The sequence below is a fragment of the Rhinoderma darwinii genome, chromosome 11 (genome assembly GCF_050947455.1).
Source record: "Rhinoderma darwinii isolate aRhiDar2 chromosome 11, aRhiDar2.hap1, whole genome shotgun sequence".
Taxonomy (NCBI): Eukaryota; Metazoa; Chordata; class Amphibia; order Anura; family Rhinodermatidae; genus Rhinoderma; species Rhinoderma darwinii.
Genome location: NC_134697.1, coordinates 6,571,971 through 6,599,450, shown reverse-complemented (window position 1 = coordinate 6,599,450; position 27,480 = coordinate 6,571,971). Strand labels below are relative to the sequence as shown.

Genomic DNA, 27,480 nt, shown 5'->3' with positions numbered 1-27,480 from the left:
GTGAGAGCAGCTCATCCCAGCAGACATGGTCAGAGGTCGGCCCAGAAAGGACAGCATGATGGACACAGCCGCCCAGATGCCCAGGTGCCCCCTGACTGAGTTGCTGGGCACTCAGGGACAGGACATGGGGCATATCACCACTTTCTTGGACAATGTGCAGATCCTTCTGGAAGCTGCCAGTTACCTGGAGAGAGTGGACCAGGACAGGAAAAGTAAGAGGGATGGAAGGGTCAGGGGTGTGGGGGAATTTTGGGGGTCTACTTTCTATAGGGGCTGCAGGGAGACAAAGGCTAGGGGGGGGGGTGCAGTCGGGGCTATTGTGAGCCTGGTGCCAGCTTGGCATGGATAGAATATGGCATTGTGCCCTGTGCATGTGGCAAGACCCTGGGAAAAGCGATATTAGCACTTCTTTCTGGTGTTGGAGTCCGGAGAACTTTCCATGTCTCTTCTTGTTCTTCAATGTTCTTTTATATTCAGACAAAGAGCAGGCACTTCATCCCATTGTTACCAGCCAGAAACTGCTACAGCAGCCCGGGCACTGAGCATGTGTGCTGACCCTACATGTATGACCATATACGTGTGTGTGTGTGTGTGTGTGTGTTGCATGCATGTGTATGGCCCTATATATATGTATGTATATAATATATATTATGCATGTATGTATGTGATTCTATATGTGTGCAGCTCTTGCATGTATGTGAGACTGTGTCCTTATCCTACATGTATGTTTGCTGCTTGTCTATAGAAGAATTCATAGTATCACACACATGCATGTAGGAGAAGAATACAGAGTATCACACACATGCATGTAGGAGAAGAATACAGAGTATCACACACATGCATGTAGGAGAAGAATACAGAGTATCACACACATGCATGTAGGAGAAAAATACAGAGCATCACACACATGCATGTAGCAGAAGAATACAGAGTATCACACACATGCATGTAGGAGAAGAATACAGAGTATCACACACATGCATGTAGGAGAAGAATACAGAGTATCACACACATGCATGTAGGAGAAGAATACAGAGTATCACACACATGCATGTAGGCGAAGAATACAGAGTATCACACACATGCATGTAGGAGAAGAATACAGAGTATCACACACATGCATGTAGGAGAAAAATACAGAGCATCACACACATGCATGTAGCAGAAGAATACAGAGTATCACACACATGCATGTAGGAGAAGAATACAGAGTATCACACACATGCATGTAGGAGAAGAATGCAGAGTATCACACACATGCATGTAGGAGAAGAATGCAGAGTATCACACACATGCATGTAGGAGAAGAATACAGAGTATCACACACATGCATGTAGGAGAAAAATACAGAGCATCACACACATGCATGTAGCAGAAGAATACAGAGTATCACACACATGCATGTAGGAGAAGAATGCAGAGTATCACACACATGCATGTAGGAGAAGAATGCAGAGTATCACACACATGCATGTAGGAGAAGAATACAGAGTATCACACACATGCATGTAGCAGAAGAATACAGAGCATCACACACATGCATGTAGCAGAAGAATACAGAGCATCACACACATGCATGTAGCAGAAGAATACAGAGCATCACACACATGCATGTAGCAGAGGAATACAGAGTATCACACACATGCACGTAGCAGAAGAATACAGAGTATCACACACATGCACGTAGCAGAAGAATACAGAGTATCACACACATGCACGTAGCAGAAGAATACAGAGTATCACACACATGCATGTAGCAGAAGAATACAGAGTATCACACACATGCATGTAGGAGAAGAATACAGAGTATCACACACATGCATGTAGCAGATATACAGAGTATCACACACATGCATGTAGGAGTAGAATACAGAGTATTACACACATGCATGTAGCAGATATACAGAGTATCACACACATGCATGTAGGAGAAGAATACAGAGTATCACACACATGCATGTAGCAGATATACAGAGTATCACACACATGCATGTAGGAGAAGAATACAGAGTATCACACACATGCACGTAGCAGAAATACAGAGTATCACACACATGCACGTAGCAGAAATACAGAGTATCACACACATGCACGTAGCAGAAATACAGAGTATCACACACATGCACGTAGCAGAAATACAGAGTATCACACACATGCACGTAGCAGAAATACAGAGTATCACACACATGCACGTAGCAGAAATAGAGTATCACACACACATGCATGTAGAAGAATACAATTCTTCTGCTACATGCATGTGTGTGATACTCTGTATTCTTCTGCTACGTGCATGTGTGTGATACTCTGTATTCTTCTCCTACATGCATGTGTGTGATACTCTGTATTCTTCTGCTACATACATGTGTGTGATACTCTGTATTCTTCTCCTACATGCATGTGTGTGATGCTCTGTATTCTTCTCCTACATGCATGTGTGTGATACTCTGTATTCTTCTCCTACATGCATGTGTGTGATACTCTGTATTCTTCTGCTACATGCATGTGTGTGATACTCTGTATTTTTCTCCTACATGCATGTGTGTGATACTTTGTATTCTTCTACGTGCATGTGTGTGATACTCTGTAGCTACATGCATGTGTGTGATACTCTGTAGCTACATGCATGTGTGTGATACTCTGTATTCTTCTGCTACGTGCATGTGTGTGATACTCTGTATTCTTCTCCTACATGCATGTGTGTGATACTCTGTATTCTTCTGCTACGTGCATGTGTGTGATACTCTGTATTCTTCTGCTACGTGCATGTGTGTGATACTTTGTATTCTTCTGCTATGTGCATGTGTGTGATACTATGTATGTTTGCTGCTTGTCTGTAGACACTCTGTGCTATTTATGTCCCTTTATTATTTTTGCTCTGATGCTACATGTATCTATGGAGACTGATATGTGTGGAGGCCACAAGTAAATTTCTGGGTTATGATGGGCACCAGGACAGTGATTATTCCTGGGCTTTATTGTCTGAAGTGATACTGGTACTGCACGTGTCATCACGACACAAAGAGCCCTTAGTGCCCGAAGGAGGGTGAGGCAGGTGCCTGGGGTGTGGAACCACTGCACACCCATTTCTTATAGAATATACTTACAACTAGTATAAAGATTATACTAATGATAAACCCCAACAGGAAAGAGCTACAGGCAGGGCGGCAATATACGGACTAGGTTTTTATATGAAGCAGCTGTATAAACCCCCAAGAGCGTGATTGCTATTACAGGATAGTACATTGATATGTAAATTGTGAGAGCTCAAAGTTTAATATCATATAAACTCCGAGGGTCTCACTTTATAATTAATATTACAGTCCACTACTGTTCTATAAAGTGTGACAGGACATATAGACTCACACATGACACCTGCACAGGAACCATGCACCTGGTAATGTGTCATGGTCCACGTCTGAGGATGGAATAGAAGTACATTACTCTAGATAAGGGGTCCTACATACATCACCCCAGTCCTGTCATGTGGGGGTGATGTATGGTGCTGTTTGTCCACTGGTGGTGGGTGATGTTTACGACTCCCCAGGACAACAAACAACCAAACCTCATAATCACAGGTCATATGGAGGGGAGGGCTGGGCAGTAAATAGCCCCTGTGTTGTGTACAGTGCACTAGTAACCATATAACCTCAGGTCACAGTGCTATATTGTATCTTCTTATATCATCACCTATAGATGTAATGGCCTCCAGAGCTGTGGGGTTGCAGTTTACTTGTCATACAATGTAACTCTAATAGAACAATAATACACAACATAAATATTTATTATTATTTATTATTGTTTTGGCTTGCTTACACCTCTGCAGGGGGTGTGGAAACATCCCTGGGGGCTGCAGACATTGCATTGCCAAATATCTCCCATAGTCTCCATCTGCACCTGTAAGTTAACCCTTAAGTCAGCCATGGCAGTGACTGCCCCAGTGCAGCTGCAGAGACCCCCCCCCTTCCTTTCCTTGTCTGATGTGATACAAAGACCCTGTCTGTCCCCAGCATGTGGCTACAATAGAGCCCCTGCCATTATCTTATCATGAGACACAAACTTCTGCAAAATGCATTGAATGGGTCTTGTCTAGTTTTAGAATAAAGACCAATCATTCTGTGTGTCTGTGTAGAATATTATGGTTCATGTTTTCACCGTAAACTTTTTGAAACTCTGTATCACCTTGTAGCAAATAGAAGTGCCGGAGTTGTCCTGTTTTGTCACATTGTAAAAAAAAAAAAAATAATATCTAACTGTTTCTTAGTTACTCTTCTGTTTATGGGAAAGCTGGAGGATCAGACAATGTGGCCTCTTTTAAACCTTGCAGATGGGACTGCCACATGGTCCTTAGAGGACATTTTCCTAGTTCCATAGTGATTCACCCCCTCAATAGCTACATTATTAGGCAACTTTACAATTAAACAGTAATACAAGCCTTGTGGGAGCTGTAATGGCAGCCATATTGGTTTTTGCTCAACGTCTGTCTCCTTTGTAATATCTATCTATCTATCTATCTATCTATCTCTCTCATATCTATCTATCTATCTATCTATCTATCTATCTATCTATCTATCTATCTATCTATCTATCTATCTATCTATCTCATATCAGTATTTTGCATCAGGGTGCGAAGCACAGACGAGATGTAAATCTTTCCATTATAATTCATTTTATTAGTGTTCTGGTTTTTGCTTTCAAATACTGATTCACAATACTGCTGTGTGAATGTGGCCTTACTATGTTTCAATTACATCCATGTCATAACTATTAATTTCAATGAAAAGTGACCGTACATGTGCGACACCCTCTCCATGGATGGATGGGGCCAAAACGAGTCCATTCTCCCAACCGCTTATATTATTTCTGTCATAAAACACTAATTCAGGAAACCCCCTTTAATACTGATTACAAATAGAATGTTCCGTGTCTATAGTTGTTACATTGTATCGTTCGTTCTATTGTGTCTATAGTTGTTACATTGTATCATTAGTTGTTATATTGTGCACACACAGCGTTGCAGCATCACACGACCTGCACTTCCTCACCGCACACATGGTTTCCACATGGAGCCAATCTGCGCTTTTTTATTGGCTGTCTATCAACAGAGGCAGGATCAGGTATTAGCTATCCACCAATCAGAGTCCAGCTGGTTCTGTGATGTCGCTGGTTGCTGGGCTCAGAACTTGGGGGATGGACTTGATTGTTCTCAGTGCTGATGACGTCATCCCCTTGTTTTAAAGCAACAGCATTTATTTACAGGGGACAAAAGACTTGTTCGGGGTGACCACTTCTCATTGTGTAGTGTTACAATGGGGTGAGGGGAGATATATTTCTTTACAGATTGTAGCATTGTAAGGCTGGGGAGAGGTTTTAGGAAATGTGCATTGTTTGTGCCTAGATAGATAGGTATGAGATGGATAGATATGAGTTAAGGCCCTATTACACCGGCCGATTTTGGCCGGTGCAGCGAGCGCCGATCAACGAGACATCATTGATCGGCGCTCGTTTGCTGCTGTCACACGGAGCTATGGATGGGGACGAGCAGTCGTTACTCCGATCGCTCGTCCCCATCCATTACTATCATGTCGGCAGCGCGTTTCCCTGTTTACACACCAAGATGTGCTGCCGACAACTATAACATTTCACTTTTTTAAAACGATACGAGCATTTGCAATTATCGGCAACGTTCTATGAACGCTTGTCTGCCTGATAATCGCCCAGTGTAAAACCCCCTTTAGAAAGAAAGCTGCCATAGACACCCCAATAACTGATAAGTGTTCCTTATAATTGGTGGTCCTCATAATTGGTGGTCCTGTGGTGTCACAACTGTAATTTTTAATAGATTTTAGGAAATATAATATAGAAATTAGGATAAAGTTTATGTTCATACGTTTTTGGAATGTAGTGGAAAAGTATCTCAAAATGTAACTGATCAAAGAGGGGAGGGGGTTTCTCTCCATCTATGGCCAAATATATACAACTATAGAGTATACTATTGCTCTGCAATAATATTAAAAGTGTTTACTAAACACTAAAAAAAATCATGAAAGTTGCTCCAAATGGTAGAAACAAAATAATCTATTGTACAAACCTCGTAAATGTAATGGTCTCCCTACGCTGACGGTAACCAGGATCCCTTTTGTAATAATACCGCAATGGCGTGTCATGAGTGAGTGTAATAAAATGTTAAAATTTGGAGAAACCAAGAAGTTTTTAGGTGTCAGAAACCCCCAATAATGATCATAACTATTGATTTTTTCTGTATTTAAGACACAGAGATCGGGCGGTTACACATAATCTCATGGTTCCTCTTTTGCTGGAGCATTCTGTCCTGTTTTGGATAATAATTTGTAGATTATCAAAGCAAAAAACAATGTGACCTTCTACATAACTTCCCCTTCTATCCAACGTCCCAATTTGTAACTTTTAAAATTAAAGGAAAAGCAAAACAATCTGATTGGCTGCCTCCGGGGTCCACTGTATATATGTATACAAGGGGCATACATGACAGTAAAGCGCCCCATGTAACTGCTGGGGTCCTGGGCACCTCTTCTCAATCTACATCATGAACATGTATAAAACTCCACCACAGCTGTAACAACAGGGGAGGGCAGTGCCAGATTGTCACCCTGTCCTCCCCGACAAGGCAGGGAAAGCTATGTAGGCGACTCTTTGCCGCCAAGGATGCGCCAATTATTGACAAAGCGCTTGGTTTTAGTAGCCGAATCTGTATTTTCTCCATGGCTACCACTGTAGAGCTTCAAGGCACATATTTATATCTATTGGCAGATCCCACTGTTTTATGACATTCACCCACATTCTTCTGTCAGTGTGTCAGAAGGGGGGGGGGGGGGGCGGAGAGATTGTACAGGTTGAATTGGTCCTGCCTCATTCTATTGTGTCCCCTGAAATAAGTGGCACCGGAGCTGCCTGACAGCCGCTTATCTCCCTCTCTTCCTTCATGGAATTTACAAGGGGCCAAAATAGAAAAAATAAGACGCACAATCAAACTTTGGGACGATACCAACAGCAACATCCATAAATGTGAAATAACGCTTCTTTACATGTGGCTCTCAGTGAGCACGGCTTCCTTCTAGCCAAAGAGGAATTGTAGTGACTACCAGTGTTGGACTGGCGCCTCTTGGAAATTATTCTGAAGGACCGCTCTTCAAAAATTGTGCATGCCCACAATTGCCCAGTTATTGCATACACAGAGGTCCTATTATGAGTAAAGGTACCCATACACCTTAAATAAAAGACGTCCCCACTTATTTCAGCAGCTGACTATCTAATGTGTATGAGGGTGTCCTAACACCTCCCCTATGGCACATATATACGAGAGAGTTGGGAAGAATAGTTGTTCGGGCCAACAACTATCGTAAGTGTATGGGCACGTCCTGATATAACCTAAATGGATGTCCGCTTTCAATGGGGTAGTCGATTGCTGGCCCTTGTGGCTGGGCCCTCACGTCTGGGCCCCGTGTAGGAGGATCCTCTGGAGAGCCAGTCTGACCCTGGTAACCACCGTGATCAAAACATCAATGAAAAAGCAACACAAAAGTAAAAATAGCAACAAAAAATGTAAGCAGAAAACAAAAGCAAACAAAGTAACACAATGTTGCAAATATAACGCCGGAATGCGATACAATTAGATACTTTATATTTCTACATCTTAACTTTGGAACAGTTGGGTAAATAAGGACATTTCTGTGGAGATTTTGGCTCCTTTGCCTTTATGCTAATGCCTAGTGCTGCTGAGAACCCCGGCCTGTCTGTGCCATGTGACATCTGCATATTTATAAGCCTTTGACAACGGCCCCTTTTGTTTCCACATGAGATAATACATTTAAAAAAAACACACCAAGACACCTCTGGCAGTGAAAGGGTTAAGAACGTGCTCACTGCAGAACAGAAAACTACAACTCCCAGTGATCCTTGCAGCTGGCTTGTATGGGACCAGCCCTCTGTCTCTGCTGCAAGAAGTAAACAAACTCTTATCTGGATGTCAGTGCTGTCTGGGCAGCTCCCAGTCCATGTCCCTCTGCTGCAGCTCAGGCCAAATTGCCCTTTTATTTCCTTCTTGGCATCTTTTTGCTCCCGTCCAGCACATTCCTCTCTGCGGGGATCAGCTCCCATTCCGTCTTCCATTCGTTTTGCACTGAAACCTTCATAACTGGACGCAGCTCTGCCCTAGTGAGGCCCAGCTCTGCTGCAAAATACTACCTGGGCCCTTTAACATCCCATTAATTTGCATGCACTGGCATCCGATTTCTTACCTATTGGCCAAACATTTTTAACTTTTTGTTTTTATTTTTTGCACAAAAAAAAAACCTAAAAACTAGAATTTTTTTATTTTATTTTTTCCCAATTGAACATTTTTGGAGGCTACAAAGTTGCATTATGGACTGCGTCCGAATGTTAAATATTCAGAGGCTCTTAGATGCTGCCGACTATCTGGATAGAAGAGACCGAGGTAAAGGCGCTGTTTACCGGTGACGTTATTTATTCTCTTTTTTTCCACGTGTTTGTTTTTTTAATCTTTTTTTGCATTGCATTACAGGAGATGTAGTGTGCATGCAGCAGTAACTGTCGTGTTGTTTTGACTGTATGATCCCCACCCTTGTGTTTGTGTGTAGGGAATAAGCCTGAATACTGGGCAGGTCCGTTCATGCTCCATTTAGTTCCGGGGATAAGTTGTGGTTTTATGTGAAATGCTATAAATAGCCGCGTGAATGAGGAGCCGGCGATTATTTGACTTTACTATGTGTAATAATGAGGTTGGGTGTAAAATGACGCCTGAGATTCCACGACTCCTGGCACTCATGCCAGTGCGCAGATCTCTGCGTGGTGACTCAGTTTGTACAAGGTGGACGGTGTTGGGTTCTGATTGTGACGTTTCTGGACGTTTTGGAGAAGATGACGAACATTTTAAAGACACGCAAAAAACGTTGTCATTTGTATAAAAGACAATACATATACATAGGAATTCCTTTAATCTAGCATCCGATAAACCGGAAAGTCTGATAATCCGGCACCTATCCAGTATCATTGATACCACATCAAAGGAATTTTATATAGACCTAATTATATAGCTATATATTCCACCATTTTCATGTGGGCGCTGTAATAGTGACTATATTGGTTGTCATCCAACTTTCCCAGAAACAGAAAAATGAATTGGTTGATTTTCATAGGGAAATTGCATTTAGGAAAGCTTAAGGAAAACTGATGAGGGACTACAAGTCCCAGCATTCCAGCTGACCCTGTCATGGTGCAGATGCTAACTCCTGATTTCTCTGTCTGCAGAATGTGAACATGGCTACGCCTCCAGCTTCCCTTCTCCTGACCGCTCGGATCTTCACAGCCTAAAAACAAGAAGGTTAAAATCCAAGAGGTGTAGTAGTAGTCTAGGAAACAGCACAAACAGGTAAGACCCTCTCTTGGACCCTTGTAATGGATGTACTAATGCAGCATTGGATGATGATGCACCCACAACTAAAAGCTTAATGGTCAGTTCACATGTTGCGTAAATACAGCGGATTTTCCGCAACGGAACAAATCTCATCCACACGCTGCGTAAATACAGAGCGGGAAAAAACACTTAAATTGACCTGCGGTGCGGGATTTTATTCCGCAGCACGTCAATTGTATTTGCGTAATCGCTACTTTTGTGTTGCGGGTTTTCCCCATTGAATTGAATGAGGATGTAAAACCCGCAACAAATATCACTTGTTGCCTGTTTTGCGACGGGGTCGCAGCGATTCCGCTGCAAAAAAAAGCAACTCAGAAAAAAAATACAAATCTTATACTTACCCAGAAGTCTGTGTTCCTCCAAGAGGCCAGTCTGGATGACATCAGAGGGCCGACCTCCTCGGATGACGCTAAATCGCATGTGACCTCCGCTGCAGCCAATCACAGGCTGCAGCGGTCTCCTGGGATGAAACGTCCGCTCTGCTAGCAGGCAAGCTAAGTGCTGCAGTTTTCCGCAGCAGACGTTCCGGGCGAAAAACGACACAGCGGTTTGGTGTGGTTTTTCGCCTGGACTTCACTGCGGCGCACAGGACGGATATGCTGCGTGCTCTTATGCAGCGTATCCGCCAGTGTGAACTCAGCCTTAATCCTGGATTCGTCGTCTTCTGTCACGTTGTTAAAAATTCTATGGTGTAAAATGGTATTCGGAGTTGCACATACTTTTTAAAAGTCACGTTTACAAAGACCTTCCCCTATGTACAAGCTGTAGAGTTCTGCAGAACTGACCGACCATTAGCGTTTCCTGTTTTGCGAATTCTCAGCGTGACACTATATTTGAGCACCCGTCGAAGCAAGGTATGGCAGCCAGGATATGACATCAGCGGCCCCAAAATTTAGGACAATGCTGGGTAAAGTTGTCTCCGTATGTGATGCAGCTTCCAGAAATAATGGGTTTACCTCTGGGGATTTGGTTTTTATTGCTGGATGTGAGGGTTGCGTCTGCAGCGAGATAAAACAAGGATTTCCTGCTGTTATTTGGGGTCTTTATAGGAGTCTTGAGTCATTGGAAGAGAACAGATTTGTGTGCCAAAATATCCATGATTTAAAATTTAAGGATCGTCGATCTAGAGATGTAGGAGAGCCGAGTTTGTAATTTAATTGTTAAGATAACCATAGAAGACACACAGATAACATTGTTGTGCTAAATAACAAACTCAGCTCTGCAATATCTATTTCTCTACCTCACTGTTGAAGGATTCCCCAATGACATCACGGAGGCGCCAAGTTCCCCCATCACAAATATCTCTGATAAAATGAAGCTTTAACATCATTGTCCGCTTCAGGCAACCTTTATTAAGATACCCTATTAGAATATTTTGTAGTAAAATAGGGGGTCCCAAGTTCAGGATCCTTTTATAGGTTCTTTGGAGAACCGTCTGTGATCACTGAAATTAACAGGTTCTTAGAATTTAGCAATAAACATTTATCTTCAGCCATTTCTTAGTTCTATCCATCTTTTGGAAAGCTGGGTGACAGCCAATATGGCCACTGTCATAGTTCCCACAATCCTTGTCACCCAGCCTTCCAAGGGCACGGCGGACATGCAAAGTTGTGAAGAAATACTAGAGGAAGGACGCATTGCTACAAATCTCGGCATATTGACCATTCAGGACTCTGGGAAAGCTGGGTGAAACCCGACGGGAGAGCTTAAATGGCACAAATCTGCGCTATGAATTCCATTTCTGTTCCGTCATATGAGCAGAATAATGGAACTTAATGATGTGACATGACGTACACCAATGGCTTTAATGGTTTCCGATGGGTTTCCGTCAGGGTGTGCGTCGTTTTACCGGAAAAAATAGTGCAGCACGCTGGGCTATTTTTTCCGCCTAACGGAGCCTCCAATGCAGGTGTGAACAGAGCCTGAGAAATGGAGGGATCTATAGAACTTTTATCAACTTGACTGCAGAAGACGACTCATGGATTTAGCTCTTATAGTTTTCAGAGGTTGAAGGGGTTAACACGACATTTTTTCATGTGTTTTGGTGTTTTGTTTTTTTTTTGTGCAAAATTTAAATTGTTGCAAGAAGGTTAAAACTGGAGTTAAATGATTCCAGATGGAAGATAATCTGTATCTACATCCAGCCCAGAAAAACACAAACCCCCGGTGATCTACATTTTCCATTCTGCATTTTTGGCTCTGCCATCTTGGGCTCCGTGACCTCAGGAAACCTCCGTCCCATACAGGGACACGGCCTGTGTCCTCTGGTTTTATGAGCCCGGAGGGGAATCCACGCTGTGATCCGCGTGTGATGATATTTGGGGCTGGGTTACTGTACAGGGCCAGAACATGAGCTTTATATGTCTGGCAGTAAGCAGCTTACATGTTCTCTGGGCCAGTTCCTGTTATTTTGTGTCTTGTGCGGCTCGTAACCTCAAGTGAACTTTTTGTACAAGATGTCCTAAAGAAAAGAGCGCTCCGCGCGAATACACCAGGGTTAACCCTAAGTAACTAAGGCATTGGTTGTATCTAATCCTATCCTATCCTGTGTGATAGCGTCTGCTGAGATGTGTATCTAATCCTATCATGTGTGATGCTGAGCTGTGTATCTAATCCTGGCATGTGTGATACTGGCTGCTGAGCCGCTGTATCTAATCCTATCATGCATGATACTGTCTGATGAGCTGTGTATCTAACACCTTCATGTGTGATACTGTTTGCTGAGCCGCTGTATCTAATCCTATCATATGTGATACTGTCTGTATAGCCAGTGTATCCAAGTCTATTAGATGTTGATACTGTCTTGTAAACTGTGTACCTAATCCTATCGGGAGAACAGCCCAGCTAGTAGTCGACGGGATGGTAATGTAGGTAAGCCAAGACAATTGATAGTCGTAGGGGATTCTATAACCAGGAAGACCAAGACCGCCTCAACCGAATGGTTTGCTGTCTCCCTGGTGCCAGGGTTCGGCATGTGGTGGAACGGGTGGACAAATTGCTGGGAGGGGCTGGTGATGATCCAGCTGTTGTGGTCCATGTCGGTACCAATGACAGAATAAATGGTAGGTGGAGGAGCCTTAAGAATAATTTTAAAGAACTAGGCTACAAGCTGAAGGGAAGGACCTCCAAGATTGTATTGTCAGGAATACTGCCTGTGCCATGCGCATCACAGGAAAGACAGCGGGAGCTCAGGGAGTTAAATGCATGGCTGAAGTCTTGGTGTAGAGGAGAAGGCTTTGGGTTCCTAGAGCACTGGGCTGACTTTTCATTGGGGTACAAACTGTATTCTGCAGATGATTTGCACCTAAATGGAAGGGGGTCCACTGTGCTGGGGGAGAGAATTCTAATTGGGGTGGTGGAGTATTTAAACTAGGGCTGAGGAGGGAGGTTAATGTAGAAAAAAAAAAGGGGTAGTCAGGTTAGAGAGGGTTCAGAATTTATTGGTGGGGGGAGAAACGGAATGTGGGGAGAGGACTAGGCAACAAGATAAGGAGATCCTTTTGTTACAAAACAGCAGTGTAAATAAAAATGCTAAAATGTCATATCACATTTCTGAGAATAAAAGTGAAAAACTGAACGGCAAGTTTAAGTTTATGTTCACAAATGGCAGAAGTCTATCAAGCAAAATGGGGGAGCTGGAGGCCTTGATACTGGAAGAAAATATTGATATAGTTGGTGTTGCTGAAACATGACCGGACTCTTCACATGATTGGGCTGTAAATCTGCAGGGTTTCAGACTTTTTCGGAAAGACAGGACAAATAGGAAAGGCGGTGGTATATGTCTGTGTGAGAAGTGATATGAAGGCGGTGATGTATGTCTATGTGAGAAGTGATATGAAGGTGGTGGTGAATGTCTGTATGTGAGAAGTGATATGAAGGTGGTGATGTATGTCTGTATGTGAGAAGTGATATGAAGGTGATGTATGTCTGTATGTGAGAAGTGATATGAAGGTGATGTATGTGAGAAGTGATATGAAGGTGATGTATGTCTGTATGTGAGAAGTGATATGAAGGTGATGTATGTGAGAAGTGATATGAAGGTGGTGATGTATGTCTGTATGTGAGAAGTGATATGAAGGTGATGTATGTCTGTATGTGAGAAGTGATATGAAGGTGGTGATGTATGTCTGTATGTGAGAAGTGATGTATGTCTGTATGTGAGAAGTGATATGAAGGTGGTGATGTATGTGAGAAGTAATATGAAGGTGATGTATGTCTGTATGTGAGAAGTGATATGAAGCTGATGTATGTCTGTATGTGAAGTGATATGAAGGCGGTGGTGTATGTCTGTATGTGAGAAGTGATATGAAGGCGGTGGTGTATGTCTGTATGTGAGAAGTGATATGAAGGTGAGTGTGAAAGAGACATTAGTGGGTGAAGACTGTGAGGAGGTTGAAACCTTGTGGGTGGAACTAGAAAGGGAGGTAAACACCGAAAAAATTACTTTTGGTGTAATCTATAGACCCCCCAATATAACTGAGGAGATGGAAGTTCAGCTATATAAACAGATGGAGCGGGCTGCACAGGCGGGTACAGTAGAGATAATGGGAGATTTTAATTACCGGGATATTAATTGGTGTCATGGTTCGGCTTCAACTGCAAAGGGGAGACATTTCCTCAACTTGTTGCAGGAAAATTTTATGGGCCAGTTTATGGAAGACCCGACTAGAGGTGAAGCTCTGTTGGATCTGGTCATTTCTAATAATGCAGATCTTGTTGGGAATGTCAATGTTCGTGAAAACCTCGGTAACAGTGATCACAATATAGTTACATTTTACCTATACTGTAAAAAACAAACGCAGGCTGGGAGGGCAAAAACACTTAATTTTAAGAAGGCCAATTTCCCCAGGATGAGGGCGGCAATTCAGGATATAGACTGGGAAGAACTAATGTCAAATAATGGGACAAATGATAAATGGGAGATTTTCAAATCTACTTTGGGTAATTATACTGCAAAATTTATTCCTATAGGTAACCAGTATAAACCATTAAAATTAAACTCCACATGGCTTACACCTTCTGTGAAAGGGGCAATACATGACAAAAAAAAAAGGCCATTTTAAAAATACAAATCTGAGGGTACAGCTGTAGCCTTTGTAAAATATAAAGAGCTTAATAAAATCTGTAAAAATGTAATAAAATTAGCAAAAATACAAAATGAAAGGCGGGTGGCCAAGGATAGTAAAACAAATCCTAAAAAATTCTTCAAGTATATAAATGCAAAAAAGCCAAGGTCTGAACATGTAGGACCCCTAGATAGTGGTAATGGAGAGTTGGTCAAAAGGGATCAAGAGAAGGCAGAGTTACTAAATGGTTTCTTTACCTCTGTATATACAACAGAAGAAGGAGCAGCTGATGTAGCCGCTGCCAGTGCTAAGGAGCTGATGTAGCCGGTGCTAGTGCTGAGCAGCTGATGTAGCCGCTGCCAATGCTGTTAATATATCCGTTGATATACTGAATTGGATGAATGTAGATATGGTCCAAGATAAAATAAATGTGCACAAGGCCCCAGGACCAGATGGGTTACACCCTAGAGTTCTTAAGGAGCTTAGTTCAGTTATTTCTGTCCCCCTCTTCATAATATTTAGAGATTCTCTCGTGACTGGTATAGTGCCAAGGTACTGGCGCAGGGTAAATGTGGTGCCTATTTTCAAAAATGGCTCTAGGTCTTCCCCGGGTAATTATAGACCAGTAAGCTTAACATCCATCGTGGGGAAAATATTTAAAGGGGCTATTGAGGGACTATATACAGGATTATGTGACAATAAATAGTATTATAAGTGACAGCCAGCACGGTTTTACGAAGGACAGAAGTTGTCAAACTAACCTGATCTGTTTATATGAGAGGTGAGGAGAAGCCTAGACAGAGGGGCCACTGTGGATATAGTTTTTATGAGAGGTGAGTAGAAGCCTAGACAGAGGGGCCGCTGTGGATATAGTGCTTTTGGACTTTGCAAAGACATCTGACACTGTCCTTCATAGACGTCTAATGGGTAAATGAAGGACTATAGGTTTAGAAAATATAGTTTGTAATTGGATTGAGAATTGGCTCAAGGACGTATCCAGAGAGTTGTGGTCAATGATTCCTACTCTGAATGGTCCCCATTTATAAGTGGTGTACCCCAGGGTTCAGTGCTGGGACCACTATTATTCAACTTATATATTAATGATATAGAGGATGGGATTAATAGCACTATTTCTATTTTTGCAGATGACACCGAGCTATGTAATATAGTTCAGTCTATGGAAGATGTTCGTGAATTGCAGGCAGATTTAAACAAACTAAGTGTTTGGGCGTCCACTTGGCAAATTAAGTTTAATGTAGATAAATGTAAAGTTATGCACCTGGGTACCAACAATCTGCATGCATCATATGTCCTAGGGGGCGCTAAACTAGGGGAAGTCACTTATTGAGAAGGATCTGGGTGTAATAATCTGCAGCATCATATGTCCTAGGGGGGGCTACACTGGGGGAGTCACTTGTTGAGAAGGATCTGGGTGTACTTGTAAATCATAAACTCAATAACAGCATACAATGTCAATCAGCTGCTTCAAAGGCCAGCAGGATATTGTCGTGTATTATAGAGGCCTGGACTCGCGGGACAGGGATGTAATAATGCCACTTTACAAAGCATTAGTGAGGCCTCATCTAGAATATGCAGTTCAGTTCTGGGCTCCAGTTCATAGAAAGGATGAAAAATACAAAGAAGAGCAACGAAGCTAATAAGGGGCGCGGGGAATCTAAGTTATGAGGAAAGATTAAATAATTAAACGTATTTAGTCTTGAAAAAAGACGACTAAGGGGGGACATGATTAACTTATATAAATATATGAATGGCACATACAAAAAATATGGTGAAATCCTGGTACATGTAAAACCCCCTCAAAAAACAAGGGGGCGCTCCCTCCGTCTGGAGAAAAAAAGGTTCGACCTGCAGAGGCGACAAGTCTTCTTTACTGTAAGAACTGTGAATCTATGGAATAGTCACCGCAGGAGCCGTCACAGCAGGGACAGGAGATGCTGCAAAAAAGGGTTTGATAATTTCCTAGAACAAAATACATTTTTCCCGTCCCTTTTCCCGTCCCTTGGTTGAACTTGATGGACATGTGTCTTTTTTCAGCCGTACAAACTATATAACTGTGTAACTATCATGAGTGATACAGACTATAAGAAGCACACAATACTACATCCCCCATCATTGAACGCTACTGAATTTCATTATAAAGTGATATTATTCGTTTCTTTGTGTTTAATATTTTTCATTTTTATGTTTTCAGATCTACGCACAACGAGTTAGAGAAGAATCGGTAAGTCCAGTTCTTCTTTACATGTAAGATGTGGTTCTAGACCATGCCGGCTTGGAAAAATCTGTCTAGATATAGAGCAAAAGAGAAGGAAGGAGGAGGTATCGCATTGTATCTAAACAGATGTGCCACTCAGGAGTCAAAGAAAGCTGGGTGACCGTCTACAGGACCGCTGTAATGGCAATGATGCTCCATCTCCCTCCTTTTACTCTGTCTATCGGGGAAGATTTCCCATTCTAAAGCCAAGGAAAGCTGGGTGACCACCACTATGGGAGCTGTAATGGCAGCAATGTTGGTTGTCACCCAGCTTTCCTGGAAACATAATCTGAGGAGTGAATGTGTGAGAGTCTTTGGTTACAAAACTGACACATTGTCCGGGGTCTGTCCTGTACATTGAGAATGCAGGGACGTGGAGATGAGGCCCGGGGGTCCGCCTGTGGGAGTGAGGACTAATGGAATGTGGGAGGCTGGGGGGACCCAAGGGTTAAGACTGGGTCACGGGATTTATTACGCTTTCCCCGTATCCGGTGATTTATTAGGGTCATATCTTAGCCATAACAAGCTGCTAATAATCACCATTGTGTGTGGGGGGGGGGGGGGTTATTATAACACAATATGACCCCCTCCCCCGTGACTTGTATAAATATATGACCCTGTAAAACAAAAGTTTTCTGCTTCTCTGAAATTTATAGCAAGAAATAAAACCTGAAATAATATGCAGTAATATCGTACATGGTAAAGACAAGGTACGGTACTTATTTATACGGGGAGGTCCTGGCACTGAGGCATGAGGTACGCAGCTTCCTGTACCTCGCTGGTCGTCTTTGCTGCTACTGAAAGGACGAGCTCTCTGCATAAGTAGAAGAGGGTGAAAATAACGTCGTACAAAAAAGTTCTTATATAATTTATTCTAAGATCTAGACACCAGATAAACTGGTCCTGTTGCCCTTAGCAACCAATCAGAGCTCCGCTTTCATTTTTCCACAGCAGTTTAAGAAATGAAAACTGAGCTCCGATTGGTTGCTCTGGGCAACAAGTCCAGTTTTCATGTTAGACCGTTCTCATAAATCTCGATTGTGCCTAATGACACGTTAAGACCTTATGGGCCTCCATTATTAAAACGGTCCAAAAGAAAAACTGTTTCCCATATCAACCAATCAGAACTCTGCTTCAATGTCTTAAACTGCTCTGGTAAAATGAAAGCTAGACTATGATTGGTTGCTATGGGCAACAAAGACCGTTTTGCTTTTTGATAAATGACCCCCCCCCCCCCCCCATTCCTTGATTATGACAGAATAATATAAGAAATAAAAGCTGAGCGCTGAATGGTTGCTACGGGTAACTGTTAGAGAACGTTAATAGACAAGGCCCGAAGTGCCTCCTGTATTCCACTAGCCACCAGAGACTTATAGGGGTTGTCGTAGTAGAGACATTGATAACATATTGCTATGATGTGCCATCAATGTCCGGTGGGCGGGGTCGACCTCCGCAATTGCTAGAACCAAGTTACAGGAAATCGCCATGCCACGTCATCTCCTGACGGCGAACTTCATGGTTGGCCAGTTATAGTTAATGGGTGATCGTGCAGGCTCCGAAAAAAGCCGAGCAGAGACACCGAAAGCCGTGACAAGGCGCCACTTTGTTTTAGCGATTAGTGAAGGCCACATCGATGGGAAAAATGACTATATCCTTCTTGTTTATCTTCATACTAAATATATATATTTAAGCTGGATGACAACCCTTGTGGCAGCTGTAATGTCGTATTGGTTGTCACCCAGCTTTTACATTTTTGTTTTGAACTAGTGTAGGATTATTAGGCTTTTTTGTGAGGGTTTATGTCCTTTTAAATGAAGCTGAAGCCGGCAGTTTGGCCTCGAGAGACATATTTGGCAACACAGAGTATGATGCGGACAGGCCAGGAGTAGTATGGGCGCCGTGCCAAGGGTGTTGTGTAAAGATAAGAACTCAAAATGTAATTCCTCGTCACCGCAGAGGCCATTTTGGAGATAATATAAAATAATTAGATCCAGTGGTGAGAAGAGACGGATACACGTAACCGCAGACACGTGACGTAATCCTAATAATAAAGTGGATATTTTTCTGCTCGTCAAAGTAAAATTTTTATTCGGCTATTTCTTCATCTATCTTTATAATGGCCTCCCCCTGGTGGTGGGGCTTATTTTTTCCTATGGGGTCCTGTCTGTGTTCACCCCTGGATCAGTGCAAACTGGAGACTTCTATCACCGTGAAGATAGTAAAGCCCCATCCACTTATATTAAAGGGATTCTCCTCAAAATATTGATGGCCTATCCTAAGGATATGAATTTAGATGATTGGGATACAACTCCCGGCACCCCTGTCAATCCGCTGAATGAAGGTCCATTTATAAGGTTGTGGCTGTGCCTGACACTGCAGCTTTGTCCCATTGATTCAGCTGATTGGCTGGGGTGCCGGGAGTCGGACCCCCACAAGTCAAATATTGATGGCCTACCCTAAGGGTAGGCCATCAATCTAAAAGTCCCAGAAAAGGCCTTTAGGTCCTTATCAACACTGGTTGTTAAGCAATGTACCCCCTAGCAACCAGATTGTCAGCCATACCTCAGCTGTTAAAGGGGCATCTCCATCATTGAATGTCATCGGATATCGCTAGGATCTGACATCTGTGACCCCCACCGATCCGGAGAAGGAAGACCCGTGGTTCCTTTGAGTTTCCTCCTGCACTTCGGTGCTGCAGCGCTCGGTTATCCCTGCAGCCCATTTTATTCTAACTATTGTGGGTTCTGGCTGACAGACAGACCCCACTGATCAGTAAGTGATGGCATGTCCTAGCGATATGCCTTCACTTACTATCATGGGAATATCCCTTTTAAGATTATCGCTGGGTTCACACAGCAGTCATGTCATGCCATTCTCTATCTCTCTTTGTAGTATTAATCAGATTTTTCTTAAAATAAATTCAGGTGGAATACCCCTTTAAATGGGCTCTAAATATTATATTTTCTCATTCTCCTAAATGCTGTTCATACAATACCCAGTTTACTATGTTGTAGGTTTACTGACTTTGAAAAGACCCTGAAAATCAATGTGACCGTTGTATATTTATTTATTTTCAGAAGGGCCCACTTACGACTCTGTCTAGAACGACTGAAGGACCTTATACCCCTAGAGTCCGAAAATAACCGGCACACCACCCTGGGACTACTAAACAAAGCCAAACAGCACATCAAGGTGCATATAGTCAAGCCGTAGCTGCCTGGATATGAGGGAAAGGGGGATGAAGGATAGAACTACACTCAAGACCATGCTTCTAGTAATGCCACATGGTAGCCTAAAATGCATAACCTCTCTCCGTTCTACACTCCCACAATGCTTCCTCCTCCACTATCAGCAGACAAGACGTTATATGTAAGCAGCCTATCCGTGGCAGCTGCATGTAACTTCCACTTCCTGTGCCGATCCCGGTCATAACAGATTGGCACTAAAGAAGGATGACTGTACTGGGACTGTGCAAGGATGGATGTCATATCTGACATAATGATATGCCGCCATAGTCGGGAAAAGGTCCCGCCGGAGGCAAAGTGCTCCCCTGGGATCCGTGATGTCACTAAGATTTTGGGAGTGTAAAGTTTATCTCCTTATGTAAATAATGTTCTTCATGTTCCTGCAGAAACTTGAAGACACAGCACGGAAGGGACAACATCAGCTGGACATGTTGGAAAGGGAGCAGCGGTTTTTGAAGAGGAGGTTGGAGCAGCTACAGGGCTGTGCAGAACCTGAGCGTGTGCGAGCGGATAGTGTTGGTTCCAGCATGTCCTCTGACCGGTCTGACTCCGAACGAGGTAAAACTATTGACTATTGACCAGTTAACTGGCACCAAGGAGAGTTGTTTAAACCATAATAACACATCATCGATGGTCAAGCTAACTGGTTGTGCCGGCATCTAAGAAGGCCTACTGGTGACTTTACCACCTCCATGCAGATGGCATAACGTAGATTTCCAGTCTACTGCTCCGCTACACGTGATGACATCACTAGTGTCAAACCAAAGCTTTTGTGGGCCACCAGACAGAAGAACTTGGGTGCAATTACCAATTATCTTATCATTATCATTGGATAAAAGAACATGACCTCACGGAGTCTTGGGGGGTACTGGTTCTCATTGAAAAGACACACCTGGCATGAAGTCTTACAGGAAATACTCCATGGGAAAAGTATACAAATTAGCTCCTCTCTAGAAGAAAGAAAATGGTGGCACTAGAGAGATGTTTTTTCTTCTTCTGGAGGAGGGCTAATTTTGTGTACTTTTTCCATGAAGCATTGCTTGTAAGACTTCATGCCAGCTGTGTCTCTGAGAACCAGCAACCCCGAGTGCTACCTTTGAGGCCTCTCACCCAGCCAGCCACCAACCTGCTCTGTACTGACGAGAGGCAAAACCCCTAAAACAGCGGTCTCCAGATGGCGTTCTCTTGCTGTCGGAGACTCTGGCTTGGCTAAAACCCCATGTCATGTTTCAAGGCTCTTCTGTGGGTTGGACATTGGCTCACAGGAAAACCATCTGCAATAGAAGGTTTTCCTTCTGGAGACGAGCTAATTTGCCCACTGATGAAGACATTGTAGTACGATCCAGTTGTCCTTTGCCCGTGTGCAGTAATGAAGGTGGGAGTATTATGTTACCATAACTGATGTTCATATTTTTTTTCTTCCACAGAAGAGATCGAGGTGGACGTTGAAAGCACAGAATTCTCCCACTTGGAAGTGGACAGTTCTAGTAGCACCAGCATCAGTGACCTGGACGACCACAGCAGCAGGCAAAGCTTGGGCAGCGACGAGGGATATTCCAGTGCTAGCATCAAGCTGATATTCCGCTCATAAGAGTCCTGGGGCCCCACCACCAATGGGCTAACAGCAGTGGATTGGACTTACTGCCTGCAGTCACCAGTGGTCCACATTTGGATTTAATCAATATTTTTGCTCCTCCAGATCTCCAATCATGAATGGAGTTGGATAGTCATAGGGGGTTTTCTTCTGTTTTGCTGGACCAAAAACCTCTGACCAGCTTCTTCTTCTTCTCCAATGACATAAGGGCATTCCCTGAAGATCACACAACTCCTGCAGTGTTGGAGGTCATTACAGTGATCGAAACTTTTTTTTAGCACAACTTGAAGATCTGCCTACGGTGTTCTATGTTCCATACAGATCTAAAGCTTTGAAGATGACATTATCACGTGTTCGTTGCCTTAATTCGGCATCTTAGAAGACTTTTATAAAAACTTTTACCATGGAATGGTGTAAAACAAAAAGACCTTACTCATTGTGGTCAATGGAGTGTCCACCCTTCTGGGTCTTGTAGCACCCTTCGTTCCAGAAAGCCAATTTCTACTCTCTAAATTCTACCCAAGATGGTCTTTCATACTCTATAAGACGTTCAATCTACCAGCAATAAGTTTCTTCACTTGCAGCAGCCCAGGGGCCAGTTTACACAAAGTTCATCCAGCCTCTCTGATCAACTGGGTCATCTCTGCGCCAAAGACTTGGGCAATCTCATACTGTCTTCTGCCGTGTATGAAGTGCATTATGTCCACACCTGGTGACTGTGTGATGTGCATGGCGACCAGTAATAAGGGTATGACTTCACGTCTGGATGCTTCAGCCTTCACCAACCTACTATTTTTGATGTTCTGTCTCTTTAATTTCCATAACTTTTATTTTGGTTGCTCTAGGATAGCGTCCGGCAGAACTACAAGACCCAGCATGGCCTTTTGTTACAGCATGCATCGAACCCGTGGCACTTTTTGTTCTGTAACAGCACCACTTGAGCCAGCCCTATAACCAATTGGCACCAAGCATTTGGTTGATCGTTTAATGGAGGTTCTCTGCCTCCGTTTAACAAGAAAATCAGATTTCTAGTGCAGAATGAGATTGACCATTACCTGGTTTGACTGGTTGCTATGGACAAGCTGGCTGTCAGTGTATCCCTAGCAACCCATCTGCCTCATAAACTGATAGTCATTACCCATCTCCGCCTGCATTACTAATAAGATTTTAGGTGGAGAACCTTCTTTAGCAATTTCTTTAACTTCTCCAAATTTGTAAGTAAAATACTGGCAAAGGAGTGGCAATAATAGAAATGAATTCTTTATGGTGTGTGCCTGTAAACTTACAGCTCACGGTATCGATCACGATATTACCGCTGTACCATCTTCAACAGAAATATCTCCTAAATAACCACAATGCGGCCATCTTGAATCAGGAGGACCCCTTTAAATTATTAATTATTATGCTACCAATTGGGGGATATATGCACTGATCCATTGCCTTCATGGGAAAAAAGAAAACGAATTGTAGCTTGCAGTGTAAGGTCGGTCGGTCGGTGTGCGGATTAGGAAAGTGTCTTCTAGACAAGCTAATGTTCAACTTTGTAAGTTGCGCGACGTTGTTGCCGGTTCGGTGAGCTCTGCGTAGGTCAAGTCCTGCACTCTCTTAGACTCTTCTATCTTGGCCTGCAGCCGTGTTCTGTCCATTGTAGTCATTTTAGTTCCATTTTTAAGGGTCCCTTTAGCTCTTTTTTTAAATTTATTTTTAGGATTCTGGTGCTTTGTTAGGAGCAGAAAAGGATTTACGGGAGCTCAAAATCTGCAGTTTAGGAAGAGTCTACTGGACCGTCTGATGTAAAATGCAAGTCTGGGATTAGGGCATTCACAAATTATACGTGACGTACAGAACATAGGCGTAACGTGGCGGTCGACATTTGGCCACCATGCTCAGATGGGCCAAGTGTACGGATATATCAATGCCTAATTTTTGTATTGCTCCATTGCTAAAATTGAACTACACTTTGCAAAATCTGTTCCCGTACTGTGTATACAGCTCCTCTGCAGAACTATGTATCTCCACGGCTATGCTATGTATTACAACCATAACTTGTGTGTAGTCTGCAGTCATGTGTCACTCCACCTTCTTTTATTGGTAACCTATAGACAGAAGAAGAGAGTAACACAAGACTACAGGGTTTGTAGTCTGTTACCATAGAGACACCTAACTAGGCATCAGGGCTGCATACACAAACCAGTAACAGATTTTTAATCAAGACTATTTGCAAGATGCATTTGAGCAATAAAAAAAAAATTGGTTGCTTGCGTGTTCATACCCTTTTAAAGGGGCATACACTAAAATAATCGTGATAATCAAAGACTAAAAATTGTTAACCCCCCCCCTCCTCCTAGTGGTCATCTAATGGGATGTGCCTTAGTAGATAACAACTGTATTTAGAGGTGACAAAAGCCAGCAACTTGTGACCTCACTGAGGTATGAGTCACTGCCTGCCTCATGCCTGAGTAATGTTATTAGTTTATTGCAAACTTGATACATTGGGCCCCATAATAAAAATGTGCACTGATAAAGTGACACGAATAAAAGCAGTGACCCCTATTATTTGAGCACACCAAAATGGATTCATTTGGTTCTATTTAGGATTATGCAATCAAAAAGTGATACTTCCCCTTTAAGAAATTAATGTTATGTATTTGTAGTAAATTATGGGTCTGTAAACGCAGTAATCCCGGGTGTAATCCTCCACCGTGTGTCTGTCATGTGTGGGATTGCAAGTGAATGAATTCCTAGTGACTACGCTGCGATTGTCCCTGTCCCATCACGGTGCTAAACCCGAACAATGTTACTTTTTTTTCACAGGCTTTTCTTTCCGTCTTGCACTTCTTTTTGTTTTTTAATTATTTACTATTTATGCGATTTATGTAAATGTCCATTTAGGTAATGCATTTCACTATTTCTTAGGCTAGCGCTAATCCAGTCCGACCCAAATCACGTGGCGCAGCTTCTGTTCGTCAAAGGATCGGGTAAATTTTCATGCGACTGTTGCGCAACTGACCGGTGGTTAGCTGACTCGTTTCGCACACACACAGTGCAATCCCAGCTCCAGACTTTAGATTTGTGTTGTCTTGCAACTTTTAAAATCATGTGACAATCGCACCCACAGAAATGCACGACCCAATGCAACGGCGCAAAAAATGCAGCGGACTTGGATCAGTCCTGCAGAAGTCGCACTCCAAAATAAAATGGGGGCCAAGGCAATCGTCTCATGACTCTTCCCGTTTCCCGTTCGCTTGCGCTAAAAACGCCTCACACGATTTGAGACCCATTGTCTAGCACTGACCTTAGAAAGTAAATTGGGTTATAATATGATGGAAGCCGCTCCCACGCCTGAGAGTACCAACATTTAAAGCAGGGATTCTTAGCGGTGACACTCATATTGGGGTCTGCAGCGAATATAGAGGAAGCTATTATGGTGCGGTCTTTACTAAACTTGGGCTATTTCAACGAAAATATTTATAATATATTATTATTATGTATAAATGTCTAATTTTCTAATCTATTATATTTTTTATTAGCATTAATAGGAGAAAATACAATTGAAATGAGTCACGACTTAAAGGGGTGCTCCAGCTTCAGGAAAATGGTCCCCCCCTCCATAGTTAGCTGATCGCATCCTGGTATTTTCCCTGCAGGCTCTGGATTTGTGTCCTGATATAAGAACCCTTGTTAATTATTATATAATGTATTTTTTTCTGACTATATGACTCGTACTTAAAGGGATTGTCCAGGATTTCCAAAAACAGCGCCACCCTTCTCAATGGGCTGTGTCTAGTCCTGCAGCTCCGTTCCATTCACTTGAACCCCTTTTATATGAGATGCCATTTCATCTTTGTTGTCTTATAGTCTGAAAAAAAAAAATTATTTTTTTTACGTTTCTGCAGTAAAATATAAGTGCACTTTTATTTAAACACCCATCTTGTGTATAGTGGTGCTGATAAGCGGTGCTGATAAGCGGTGCGGAGGTATTATTTTAGGAGGAAATGTTCATTATTTTTAATTTGTAAATCTGTTTTAAGGGCAATTCCAGTCGCCTATAAAAGTTCTCCGGTCCGTTCAGGTTCCATATTGTGGTCCATAGGGGGCAGTGTTCTGGTATTCAGCTTGGTTTCTCAGTCCAATGCGCCTGTGGAACTGGAGAGTGACAACCACGTGTGAGCCAGGAATATGCCCAGAGCAGTTGTCACTTCCCTTCCCCCACTCCTTTCCGCCAGCAGGCTGCGATAACGCGCTGAGGAGGAAGCTCCTCTCATAGTAAAAAGCATACGACGTCTTTGCTCCACTCTGAGTCATGATGCAAGGGACGTTTTTAGGATCTGTTCAGTTGCCATGGATTTCCGGTGCAGATCCCACACCGACAATTTTAAAGTACAATACATGTTTTATGGGGGTTTTCTAAACGTCCATGCGGAAATCCAGGTATGCTGAAGTTTTCAAATCGGCAGCATGCCCAATCTGTCAGGCAAATGCGGAACAAAATCTACGACTGATTTTGGTTTTGGGTTTTTTTCCCCACCACATCTGGGCTTATATTTCTTAAAATGTCTTTACCATGTGACTTAGGACTATTTACTGTATCACCGATGTCAAATTTGGGACTGGAATTGCTCTTTTACCATCATTGAGCCCCCTTTATCAAGACCAGCCCTTTTACCCATAGCGATGGCTTGTTGCCCATAGTTACCAATCAGAGCTTCGCTTTCATTTCTTTAACTGTACTGGAAAAATGTAAGCTGGGCTGTGATTGGTTGCTATGGGCAACAAGGCCAGTTTTCCTATTACAGTCTTGATAAATGAGGCCTATTGTTTTGGAGGGTCAAAATCATGGCGACGAACGACCCCCCCCCCCCCCTGCCAAATTTGCGTTATTAATGACTACATTTTTAAAATATTTTACTTTTCGCGCACTAATAATAATTTTCACGTGTATCATTTCCTCCCCTAACCTTTTTTTTAATTTCTTCTGTTAAATAAGAAAAATAATTTAACTTTCCCTGTTGCTAAAGAAATTCTTTATAGAAATGCCTAAATTATTGCTGAACACCTTAATTATTTTATTTCATTCTCGTAGTTTTCTGTTTTTTTGTTTTTTTTTAATGTATTATGTAAACTGGTGCAAAACCAATGAAAGGAACAAAATAAAAAAAAAATATTTTTATCTTTTTGTAGTGTTTTTATTAAATTTTGTAAAAATGTCACAATGAAATTTTTTTATTTTTTTTTGTTGCTAAACCTTCAAGGCCACAATACACTACATGGCCAAAAGTATTTGCACACCCCTCCTAATTAGGCTTTGTTCAGATGTCTAAGTCAATAAAGCCTGATTCACATGAGCGCTGCGCATCTCGGACGTGAAAATCTACCGTTTTTCACGTTCGAGGTGCATCCGTGCTCAGCGCTGCGGGACGCGATGTCACGCATTCCCCATAGTTGAGAGTCTATGGAGTGATGCGTGATAAGAACGGACATGTCCTATTTTCCCACGGACCCTTCACACGGTCCGTTGAAACAACGGCTGTGTGAACGGCCACATTGAATAACATAGGTCCGTGGGACGGCCGCTGTTTCAACGGCCGTCCCACGGACGTTTAACACGTTCGTGTGAATCGGGCCTTAGCGTTATTGCAAAAAACGCAAATTGATGTATGAACGCAGCCTTATTGAGTTCAGGTATCTTGGCAAACTGGTGCATAACGTCCAGCACACAGTCATGTAATCTCCATAGACAAACATTTCTAGTAGCATGGGTGGTAGCGAAGCGCTCAGGAACATTACACGTGACACTGTCATAGGTAGGATGCCACCTTTACCACAAGTCA

The 27,480-nt window shown here is 42.7% G+C and overlaps 1 protein-coding gene across 2 annotated transcripts; it reads left to right on the top strand.

Moving 5' to 3' along the window:
* Positions 1 to 26,816, top strand: MXI1 (MAX interactor 1, dimerization protein). 2 transcript variants are annotated; one of them, XM_075842819.1, is made up of 6 exons: positions 1 to 212; positions 9,304 to 9,424; positions 16,748 to 16,777; positions 19,888 to 20,002; positions 20,442 to 20,613; positions 21,483 to 26,816. In XM_075842819.1, exons 1-6 carry the CDS (start codon positions 26 to 28, stop codon positions 21,644 to 21,646), a joined length of 789 nt encoding a protein of 262 aa, XP_075698934.1. In that variant the 5' UTR covers positions 1 to 25; the 3' UTR covers positions 21,647 to 26,816. The 2 variants fall into 2 exon arrangements, with proteins under 2 accessions (XP_075698934.1, XP_075698935.1); XM_075842820.1 differs by lacking the exon at positions 1 to 212 and adding an exon at positions 8,323 to 8,470.
* Positions 26,817 to 27,480: the final 664 nt, after the last annotated feature.